General features: G+C 39.9%; 1 protein-coding gene across 1 annotated transcript in view; it reads left to right on the top strand.

The window, feature by feature from the left end:
- Positions 1–11,618, top strand: part of MAOB (monoamine oxidase B) — a 106,325-nt gene extending 94,707 nt beyond the window's left edge. The window contains exons 11-15 of the mRNA XM_003939479.3: positions 401–458; positions 3,495–3,592; positions 8,817–8,928; positions 9,524–9,586; positions 10,633–11,618. Coding sequence (XP_003939528.2) covers positions 401–458; positions 3,495–3,592; positions 8,817–8,928; positions 9,524–9,586; positions 10,633–10,785 — 484 coding nt within the window. The 3' untranslated portion in view covers positions 10,786–11,618. The remainder of the gene's footprint in view (positions 1–400; positions 459–3,494; positions 3,593–8,816; positions 8,929–9,523; positions 9,587–10,632) is intronic.
- Positions 11,619–12,154: the final 536 nt, after the last annotated feature.

The raw sequence follows: 12,154 nt of genomic DNA, 5'->3' as shown, positions 1-12,154 counted from the left end.
TCATTTGTATAAAAACAAAAAGACAGAAAGAGTGAGAAGGTAGACAGGGAGAGAGAAGAACTTAGTCATTTTCATAGACATGTTTCATAAACATTTTGTTCATAAACAAAAGAGCTTCTGGATTTAAAATAATAAAATAATATCATAATTCAGGCAATATATCACTTTACTTTCTTAAAAGATTTATTGGCAATCCTGTGTGATTAATATTTGCAACTTCAAAGATTTAAGACATCTGAAATGGAACAAAATGCCTTGTTTTAAAGCATTAAAATGAAATGTTAGAGTGGAATCAATGGCTCATGGTCTCTTATTTATGAGGGGATAAATGCCTCCTTCCCACTTTTTCTTTCCTTCCCTCCTTTCCTTTATTTTCACTTTTGTTTCTTGTTATTCACAGGTTGAAGAAACTTTGTGAACTCTATGCCAAAGTTCTGGGTTCCCCAGAAGCTCTGGAGGTAAGACTGCTTCCCAACCCTATACTAAGGGAGAGAGACCTTTCTTTGTCCCCAAGGGGCTAGCAGGGATAGGTTGATGCAAGTTGGGTCCTGAAGTTCATGTTTTTCCCAACGTATTTGCAGAGGCATCCACACAGGACTGGTCAATTTATAAGTGGTTCCAGAGAGTGCGGGCCTTGGCTGTGCTGGTGGCAGGTCAGGGAACTTGCAACATGCTATGGTTTAGGTGGTGCTACATTGTCCCTGAATTCAGAGTTCTTCCTGGAAAAAGACATTGGGCCACTCTGCTTCCAGTTCTGTTAGGGGGATAAAAGAGGGAAGCATCTACTACCCATAGGGAGATCCTAGATCCCAGCAGCCAAGATGGGGATGAAAAGGGCTTTTTCCCACTTCTGGTGATCTTGTAAAAAGGGCAGATTCTCACTCATGTACGTAAACCTATACCCACCTCATCCCCCACTGTCCAACAGTTAAAAAATACAATTACCTGCCCCTACTCCTGCATGGCCCCTTTTCTGCCTTGTTTTACCCTTGAACATGAGAGATATAAAGAAGACAGGCTACCTGTCTGTCTGCCAGTTGAGTTTTAAGACACCTTTGGAAGTAGCCAGAGGGAACAGTGATCTTCAAATGAATCAAATAGAACTCTAAGGTGGCTAAAGGTGGGATGGGGGCAGGGGGCATTTGGTGACAGAGGGCCCAAAGTACTCAAAACAAGTACCCGTAATCACCTCCCCCATCAATATTTAAAATGATGAATCGGTTCTCTCATGACATTCACTAGACTGCTAAGTTTTTAATGTTTTGACATAGACTATGTCACCTTTTGAACGTGATTATTAAATCCAATTATCTGTGAAACATTTGAAGACAATGGAGACCAATGTACAAATGAGCAGTTAATGTGTGAGAAAAGTATAATGAGGAAGCTGAGAATGTTTAACTTGTTAAGGTGCTTAAATCCAAATCTCTGTAGTATATACCATGGTCTAGTTGAGCAGCTACATGGCTTAGTCCTATTACTCTAACACTCAGCTTTGGAGTGGCTTGCTTCCTCCTTGTCAAGTTGTTGTGTCTTTTGAATTTGTCATTTTGTTCACTATTTTAAAGCAAAATTCTCTCCTCCCTGCTCATGCCACCACTGCAGATCTTCTGTACTTGATATAGGTGAAACACATGCTCTTGAGGTTTCCTGGAATTCTTTCTCAGCAAATAAACTAAAACAATTAGGGAAAGAATATGAGGAATGTGCTTTGCTTTTTTGTTTTGTTTTGTTTTTTTGCTCTCATATACCATTTAGCAAGTTTAAACATAGGCATAGCCTCCAGGCTCAAGGGTATTGAGTTAAGTATCAAAATAAAAAATATGGCCAGGTGCAGTGGCTCACACCTGTAATCCCAGCACTTTTGGAGGCCGAGGCTGGTGCATCATGAGGTCAAAAGATTGAGACCATCCTGGCCAACATGGTAAACCCTGTCTCAACTAAAAATACAAAAAAATTAGCTGGGTGTGCTGGCACGCACCTGTAGTCCCAGCCTCTCAAAAGGCTCAGGCAGGAGAATCGCTGGAACCCAGGAAGAGGAGGTTACAGTGAGCCAAGACGGTGCCACTGCACTCCAGCCTGGCAACAGAGCAAGGCTTCATCTGAAAAAAAGAAATACAGTATGTACTCACTACATAAGCACTTAACATCTGTTAAAAATTATTAGTTTTTCTGTTTAAAAATGCCATTCAATGGCACAGGTCTGGAGAATAAAGAGTGTGGAGTTAATTTTTTTAAAAAAAACATTCAAGATATTTCACCCTGGTAGCTATTCAAACTTTATGAAGTTACATTCTGAGACATTCTCAGGCTAAAGCAGTTTGTAATGGAAGTTCCTCCAACAGCTCGTGAGATGGTTGGGGAACGTCAGTTGGAAAGGAAAGCATTTGTCCTCATATTTTGAAAAAGTCTGATCATTTTTTATTTGAGAAAGTCTCTTTTTCTGAAAATGGTGTGGATGATTAATTCCTGATGATAAAAATAAATTGGTCCTGTCCTTGTTTGGTCTTGGTATAGAGAGGGCCGCTTGTTTTATTTTCACTTTGGTATCTATTTTGTGGAAGGAAGAAATTCCTGGGAACAAAAAACAGTGAAAGATAAAGTCCTACCTTTCTTCTGATTGGCTGGAGACAGCCAGAGAAGCCTGCTTAGGAGGTGGATGTAGCCATCAGGTGCTGGGGATTGTAGCATGGTGGTACCACAGAAGACCTGGAGCCACTTAGCCCATCAGGCAGAACCTCATAGTCATACTTTGTAAATAGGATGCCTTACAAATGACTGTTCAAAGTCAGCTATGTGATTGCAATTCTTTTAAACAAAATATTTTTCAAAACCTCTTTTTAAAACATCATTTTCTTAAAACTTGCTATGCTGATTTTATCTTTTCAAAGTAATGGTTAATAATGAAGCTTCTGTTTAGTTACTCTAAAAAAGCATTTGAGCTTTACAAAATCTTGGCCAGTTTTGCCTATTCATGACAAAAACATATTTTTCAGATCAATCGTTGTTTATAAGTACCACCATCAACAGAAGTGCTTGCTTGCCGCAAAAACATGTTTGTCTGTTCGGTTTCCCTAAACAAAGCTCACCTCCACCAAAACATGAACCTGATAGTCCTTTTTCTTCAGCAGACATATTTTTCTGCCTTTTTTTTTTCTTATTCAGCCATACCAGTAAACATAAATCCTTTGAAAAACTTTTCTTGAAACCATTAGGCAGTAAGACTTTTTAATAGGTAAGACCAAGGTAAAAATGGACGTAGACTATCGCGATTTATGAACAATACCTAAGACATGAAGAAACCAAATGAAAAAAAAGATTCTAAAATCTGAATTTCTTAGAAGCTTATTATGAAGGACATTTACCTGCCCAAAGACATATCTTCAAAAACATCAGGATAATGCAACTCTATAGCCTACTAAACTATTGGATTTATTCTAGGCTAGATAGCTTTCTCTGTGACTCCTTTAAACTTTTGTCACCCTGCCTTGCAGCCAGTGCATTATGAAGAGAAGAACTGGTGTGAGGAGCAGTACTCTGGTGGCTGCTACACGACTTACTTCCCCCCTGGGATCATGACTCAATATGGAAGGTAGAGTAAAAGCATGCTAAGCTGTGACTGAAATCCCCTGCACCTGAATCCAAACTCTAAATAGGTTCAGGTAGCTCTTCTCCCTTGGTTCTTATAAATACAAAAAAAAAAAAAAAATCCCCAATTTCCTTTGTATCTTGTGCATCTTATGAATGAAATTGTTATAATTATACACCATGGTGCTGCTTTCCAATTTTAATTTCTCTGGAAGAGAAATTTCAATCAATATAACCAAAGAAGGTTTCAGCATAAGAATAGCATTTTACCTCATTCTTCATGACGTAATTATTATGCATTACATGCCTGTATCAAAACACATCATGTACCCTGTAACTAAATACACCTACTGTGTATCCGTAAAAATTAAAAATCAAAAAAGAGTGGCATTTTAGGCAGTCCAAGGATTCATCCACAATGTCAGAAGAAGTGTCCTTATACTGAGTTAGCACTCAGTAAAACTTCCTCAAATGCCACTGTACAACCGACAACATGGGGACAAAAAAATAAGTTCTAGACTGAGCATAAAGAGACTTGGGTTCCAGCCCTGATTCTACCAATAACCAACTTTGTCATCCCAAACAGGTCACTTCTCTTTTCTGAACCTCACTTTCTTAGCAAGTGGATGGGAAAGCAAAAAATGATGAACAGTGAGCAATAATCAGTATGTTCAAGAAAGTATGAGGTTTTTTGATCCTAATCCTTACATGCTGGGAAGCGTGAGTTATTTTTTAACACCCTTATTGAGACATAATTCACATACCATACAATTCACCTATTGAAAATGGTGCACAGTTCAATAGCTTTTAGCATTCACAGCATTATACTTCCAAGTATATTGTTGTTAATTTATTTGATGACAATTAATGAACTAATAATATAGCAGCAATATTAATGACTACTATAGTATTACTAAACCAAGCAATAATTAAATGCCAAGAGCTTAATCTAAAGAGAATGAGAAATGTAGAATAGTGAGTCAAAGACTGTTGCAGCAAATAGTGGGGGTAAGTGGAAATGGCTAATCAATCTGTCCATGAAAACTGATCAAATAAGGATTAAGACCTGCTTATCAGAAGATACATAATAACTTTGGGTAGCACTTTCTTTACCTGCTTGAAGATGGCAAAATATTATCCAAGAGAACATCCTGAGGCCAAAGGGCAGCACCTGATAAGGTGCTGGGTCATTAAGTTAATTTTTATATATGCTGAGTGTATTAGTCAGTTTTCACACTGCTGATAAAGACATACCCAAGACTGGGCAATTTACAAAAGAAAGAGGTTTATTGGACTTACGGTTCCCCATGGCTGGGGAGGCTTCACAATCATGGTGAAGGCACAAAGGAGCAAGTCACATCTTATGTCTATGGCAGCAGGCAAAGAGAGAGCTTGTGCAAAGAAACTCCCATTTTTAAAACCATCAGATCTTGTGTTAGAGAAATCTGGGAAGGCTTCATAATGCACATACCACCTGAGGGTTGTAGGAGGTAGAGAAAGGCTATTGGGGATTCAGTCTAGGCAGATAGAATGGTATGAGCAAAACACTAGGATCCCACAGGTTTCTGGAAGGTCAGGGGAAGAGCTTTGCATGGATCATGTATTAGGCCATTCTTGCATTGCTTCAAATAAATATCTGAGTCTGGGTAACTTATAAAGAAAAGAGGTTTAATTGGCTCACAGTTCTGCAGGCTATACAGGCATAGTGCTGGCATCTGCTCAGTTCCTGGTGAAGCTTCAGGATGCTCACAATCACGGCAGAAGGCAAACTGAGAACAGGCAAGTCACATAGCGAAAGCAGGAGCAAGCAAGTGTTGTGGGGAGAGGTGCCATGCACTTTTATGTGACCAGATCTCATGAGAACTCGCTATCACGAAGACAGACCAAACCATGAGGGATCTGCGCTCGTGATCCAAACACCTCCCACCAGGCCCCACCTCAGGCATTGGGGATTACAGTTCTACATGAGATTTGGGCGGGGACAAATATGAAAACTATATCAGACAGGCTATGGGTGATAAGGACAGAAAGGAGAATCACACCAAAAGGGGCCAAGGACCCTTTGCCTTATATGACACATCCGGGAATACAAAACTTGATATTGCAACAGAGAATAGCAATCACTGCATTACTTTTGTTTTTGGCTTTAAATCAGAAGTGTGATATGATTAGATTTCCGACCACGGAGTAGTGGGTTTTATGCTCAATTTCATAAAGAGTGTCAGGATAATACCTTTTGGTTTGGGGAGCAAAGAGGACACTTACCTGAACTGGCCTAATCCTGACCACGTGAGAGAAGCAAGATAAATCCTATTGTATCTGGCACTGGTGATGATACAGTAGTGCCCTCTTTTATCTTTATTCCTTCCCAGGGACATATACCAGGCTTCCCGTAACTACCTTCAATTTGTCGGGTAGAAACTAAGGTACAGCATAGCTTAATGAAACTCCCAGCTTGAACAGAGACTACCTGCCCAGACAACTTCCCTTGACCCTTCAGGGCCATGGCATTTACAATATTGCAGTATGTTTTATACTTAGGGCCCTGAAAGATCACAGTAAATGTTCTGCTTCCAGAAGGAAGAGAGAAGACAGAATCAATAGTACAACTTTAGTAAATAAATAAATACACATTTATTAAGGAAATTTTCTTCTGGACAGTGAAAAAAATGATCGTAGTGACTACGCATTAAAACTCATAAGCCACAAGAAATCTATGTGTTCTCCTTTATGATGTCCTATATCTTTTGTAAATATATACTGTCTGTTCACTCACCTGCAAAAGAAGGGGCAGGTATTTTTCTTGTCTGGTTATTGACTATTTTTTCCCCTAAAGGAACATAATTTCCAAATGACAAGTGCAGGGAAACTATCTCTTTGTTAAAAATTAATCATTGGTTTTTATATATTCTGATTGTTAGCATGATTCGTTTTCTAAGCCTTTTTATTTATTCCAATATTTCATTCTAGGGTCTAGCCAGGCCTCCCGGAGATCTCCAACTGGGGTTAGTTTTCTCCATTTGAAAAAAAATGTAAATATGCAGTGAAAAACGGCATTGTTTAATCAACATGGTGAAAGTTAATCCACTTTCTTTTGCAGGAGGGGTTCCTTCCTGAATACCTTAGGCTCTCGATAGTTACAGATTTATTTCATGTGTTGTCATCAACATACTAATACAGATGTTCCTCAAAATATGATGGGGTTATATCCCAATAAACCCATCATAAATTGAAAATATTATAAATGGAAAATCTGCTTAATACAACTAACCTACTGAATATCATATTTTAGCCTAGCTACCTTAAACATACTCAGAACACTTACATTAGCCTACAGTTGGGCAAAATAATCTAACAGAAAATGTATTTTATAATAGAGGGTTGAATATCTCATGTCATGTATTAAATACGGTATTGAAAGTGAAAGAATAGTTGTATGGGTATTTGAAGTATGGTTTCAACTGAATGTATACTGCTTTAACATCATCATAAAATTAAAAATTATAAGTTGGAGACCATCTGTATTCTATATAATAACTCTCCTTATATTTTCTTCTCCTATTTTTGATGATGTAATTAGAGCAGGTAAAAGAAAACACACCAATGGAAGCCAGCTCGTTTGGTTTTCTAATAAAAGGCCCAGTGGTGTACAGTGTTGACTAAGATGGATCATGGGTGTTAGCTCTTGACATCACTTATCAGATATAAGAGAATCCTGGGACAGGATGAATAATGCATGTTGATGGTGCTTTCCTTATGGTATTTTTTTTCTCAGAGAAACAATGAACTGCCCCTCTTACAGGCCATGTGCTGTGACATTTCAGTCCCTCGAATAGCATGTTGGCACTCTACTATTAAATATTATAGGGTGATGATACACCAGGCAAAGAATATAAGATAAAAACATAGACTGTGACGTCTGGTAGTGATGGTTCAAATCCTGGCTTTGTTATTTTCTAGGAGTGTGGCTTTTCGCATATCACTGAACATTTCTCCAAGCCTCAGTTTCCTTGTGTGAAAAATGAGATAATGAAAATAGTAGCTATGTCACAGAGTTCTTTCAAAGATTGAAGAAACAGTGCAGTATAGAGAGGAAGTAAAACTAAGTGGAAGACTGTAGGTTCCAGAGTCAGATTGCCTGAGTTCAAATACCAACTCTGCTACTTACTAGCTGAGCAAATTACTTTGTCTTTGTTGCTCGTTAGGTTCCAGGAAGCAGACCCTGAAACAACAATTAGCCGACAGGATATATATTAAGGCATGCCCTTAGGATTGGCACCTGTGAAAGAGAGAAGGCAGCAGGAGTGGGCATAGGGAGAAGTTAGGCTGTAATGCAGTTCCAGTGAACGCCTCAGCTGACCCCAGAGGGAGTTCCTGAACTAGAATGGCCCTTCAGAGTGGTCTCAAGTTGGAGCTTGGGAATCTGGTATTTACAGCCCATGGTGACCAGTCACTGGGTGCACCTGCTGCTGGAAGGGGTCATGACCTAGGTGATTTTTCAGCACAGGCAATTTCCAAAGAGGGCTGACATCGGTAGGCCCTCTTCTGGCAGCACTCCCAGCAGCTGGGAATAAGTCTTTCATTCTTGAATGGGGCCTGTGTGGTTCATCACAATGTCCACCACAGTCTACTTCCATATTCTCATCTGCAACATGGGGATAATAATAGTACCGACCTCACGAGTATAAGCAAGTGTTCAAGGAATAGCAGTTAAGGAGCCTTAGTCAGACTCACAGATTTGTTAAATGTTACTGATGGAAAGGGTCTTATATATCAGTGGCTCATTCCCTTTAAGAGGCGAGGAAGCCAGAGCTCAATGAGAGGAAGTGATTTGCCGTGTTCAGTAGTGGAATAACCAGGTGGGGAACTGGGGGCATGTATCACTTTGCCCAGAGCTAGTGAGCCATAAAGGGAGCCATATGACTGGGCTTATACAGTCCCACACTTCATGGTGGTGAAGCAAATAAATAATTAACCTCCATTAATGTCAGCTCCTTCACTTGCAACTCTTGGTGCAGTAGTGAACTTTGGCTTTTATTCCATTTTGTTTCCGACAAGGATCATGCAGGAGCTGGAGGAACCACATAAACAAACATTATTCCAAAATTGCCAATGTCCTTCTTGATTGTTCAGAATCTGAGGAAGCTGATCAGCCTCGATCTTTGTGGGAAAGCTTTTCTCTGACTCTCTGAGACTGACCACTTGTGCCTCTTCGCTTTCGTTCCAAGGGTTCTACGCCAGCCAGTGGACAGGATTTACTTCGCAGGCACTGAGACTGCCACACACTGGAGCGGCTACATGGAGGGGGCTGTAGAGGCCGGGGAGAGAGCGGCCCGAGAGGTAGGGCCTGGGGTCACAGATCATGGGGAAGGAGGAAACTCATGGTCCTAACATGTAGGTCAAAGATATCTGAAAGCCTGGAGATTAACTCTCCAGTAACCCCCAACTCAAGACCCATAAAATACCATCTTAACAGTTGTCTCAGGTGAAGTGAACACCTTAGCCCGAAGTCATAATGAAAATACCAAACATGTCACTGAAAGTGAAAAGAGTTCATGGAGCAAATGATCAACCTGACTATACTTGAAAGATAACCCAGGTCTGATCTTCCAGGACCAAACATGCTTCTATTAGGACTCAAAATTCAATTCATTTCACAGGAAAGCTTTTTCTGACAGTTCCTCTGATCTCATCCTTATTTGAGGTGTGTTCACAACTATTAAAATTTATGGTAAGCCTAATGATTGCCACCACTTATACCAGAGTGGAAAGACCCTTTGGTGCCTTTTAAAGGTTGAGTGGAGTGTTCTGGCCTTTACCATGGTGTTTCTGATGGATATCTCAAGAGACTGTTACTTAGTCCTTTATTTAGAGAACAGATTAGAAGTAAGATGGTGTCACTTTTGCTATTTGCCAACATGCTCTTTTATTTCAGATCCTGCATGCTATGGGGAAGATTCCAGAGGATGAAATCTGGCAGTCGGAACCAGAGTCTGTGGTAGGCTATGTTTTATTTCATGAATTTAGATGTCTTTTCTCTAAAACCCATTATTTACAAGAAGAGCACACTTGTCTCTATTCACATATACCTTTTCCTAAGTGATTCAACTAAGTGATTTACCTAAGTGATTTAAACATGAATGTTTAAATAAGTATTGTGGGTCAGGGCAGAGGTGAGAGATTCAGACAAACTTTGATAAATTTGTAGCTACCACATTCATTACGGGTTATTAGGAAAAAATATTTTTTGATGAGGAGGGAGACATTTCTCAGACAGTTCTAAAAGTAGTAACTCAATAAATGCTTGTTGAATAAATATCTAGCCTGCTGATTCTCAACAAGAGGTAGGAGAAGAAAGAAAAGTGTGTTAGCATCTCCAGTCCAGGGACAAACAGATGGAATGAAATGGAGAATATTGAGATTAAAATTTTATTTTTAATATACTTATCATTCTTGCAATAAAATCCTAGGAAGTTTTCCTGGCTGGAACGAAGGATGCATAGAGGTTAGAGTGAAAACACACTGTAGAGGACAAGGTCAAAAAGGGTAAAGTTATTACTCTATCCTTTTAAGTGTGAAGTCAGAGAAAATAGGCCCGCCACTCCAAAGTCATTCTCTTAGTGCTTCTGCCAGGAATGGGATTGTAGGCTGAGGGGACCATGGGTTCATGTCCTAACAAGTATTTATGGCACACGTGTTCTGCATCAGCCATTGCGGTAAATGCACAGCAGCATTTAGTGGAGCTCAACATCTGGTGGAGAATGCAAACGATAATCAAAAAGTACAGAACAGCAGAGAAGGCATGCTGAGAAAACAATGCAAAAGGAGAAGCTCATCCTAGGCTGGGGGCCCAGGAAATAAAGCCTCCCTGAGGAAGTGAAGAGTCCAGTGAGGAAGACAGGGTAAACAGTATAAGCAGAGGGAACATTGTGTTTAATGGCCTAGAGGTTGGCAAGAATGGGTTATGTTCAGAGAGCTGGAGGAAGTACAGACTTTCTAAAGTGCACAAGCCCTGTACTAACACCCAGTGTTGTCTGAACCCAGGATGTCCCTGTGCAGCCCATCACCATGACCTTCTTGGAGCGACATTTGCCCTCCGTGCCAGGACTCCTCAGGCTGATTGGATTGACCACCATCTTTTCAGCAACGGCTCTTGGCTTCCTGGCCCACAAAAGGGGGCTACTCATGCGAGTCTAAAGAGAGAGGGTGTCTGTAATCAGACTCTCTTCATACTGTCTTTAGGGTATGGGTTGGCAGAAGCAGTTGCAGTCAAGTTCCATGAAGACAAATAATGTGGAGTGAGTCGGGGAGCGTGAAGATAAGTCCAACTCTGACTGTAAAATACATGGTATCTCTTTCTCCATTGTGGCCCCTGCTTAGTGTCCCTTACCTGCCTTAGTGTTCTGTATTGCCCTCGGAACCTTTAGAATAGTTAAATTGGCTTGTTTAAGGTTCTTGCTGCCCTGCAACACACCTTGCCCATGCACAAGCAATGAGATTTATCCTACCACTGTGGCTTTGTGCTTGTCCTTCCTCTTACCTGTAATAGCCTCACCTTCCAAAGTTCTTTGCATTTGTCCTTAGAATACTGTATTGTTACAGCTGAAAGACATTAAAGACCATTTAGTCCTCACCTTCTGTTTTAGAGTTAAGCAAACTGAAGCCGACAGAGGTGGAACTTAATGACCTAAGAGCCACAGTAAGCCACTGATATCTGGAGGACTAGAACACAAATCCAATGCTTTTCCCACCTCCCTGAATGTATTCCCCGATTACCCTCCTTCACTCCCTGTGTAGTCACTGATGATGTCCCCTTGTGTGGGTTTACTTTGTGCTAAGTTGTCTTACACTACTCAAATGCCACTCAATGTATAGCCTTAAGTCTTACTGTTTTGTGCAGTGTGTCTCCAGCTGATTTTAACTTTTTGATGGTAGAAAGTTTCTCTCTTCTTCCTTTTGTATCCTCCATTGTATCTTCATATAAAGTACAGTACACACAGGTAATTAAAAATAAAAGTTGGTTGACCATATCTGCTGTCCTTTCTTTTTGGGTAATGACTTTCAAGCTTTGGACAGATCAAGTCAAGATCCAGTGTTAGGTGTATAATTGTGACTTTAAAGCATTTAGTCAAAATTTCCTTGAAGCCTGGGTGATGCATGCATTTTAATTGCATAATCCATCATGGGTGGCATATGCGTGAGCACGTTGTAAATGATTTATAATGATATGGTAAGAATACTAAAAGATACAGTTCCTTGCCTTCACTACACCAAAAAATACCTGTCAAAATAAATGACATATTAATAAGCAAGATGCTTAAAGTATCAAGCTAATGACAATATTTCAGTTGACATTTCACATTCTTTCTTGGTGCAAAGCTGATTACTAGGTACAGTCATTAATTTAAAACTACAGTTTAGCAGTGCATTAAATCTTATTTGGACTATTTTTTAAATGATATCACCATCTCAAAGCACTCATGCCTCTAGATTTCCATAGTCAGTTTCCATAGGGATGTCTTTTAAATCCATAAATGGCCATTCTTATACTCTTCTTTAAAAAATG

The sequence above is a fragment of the Saimiri boliviensis genome, chromosome X (assembly GCF_048565385.1).
Source record: "Saimiri boliviensis isolate mSaiBol1 chromosome X, mSaiBol1.pri, whole genome shotgun sequence".
NCBI classification, from domain to species: Eukaryota; Metazoa; Chordata; class Mammalia; order Primates; family Cebidae; genus Saimiri; species Saimiri boliviensis.
Note: the sequence above shows the minus strand (reverse complement) of the source record. Positions and strands in the feature narration are given on the sequence as shown.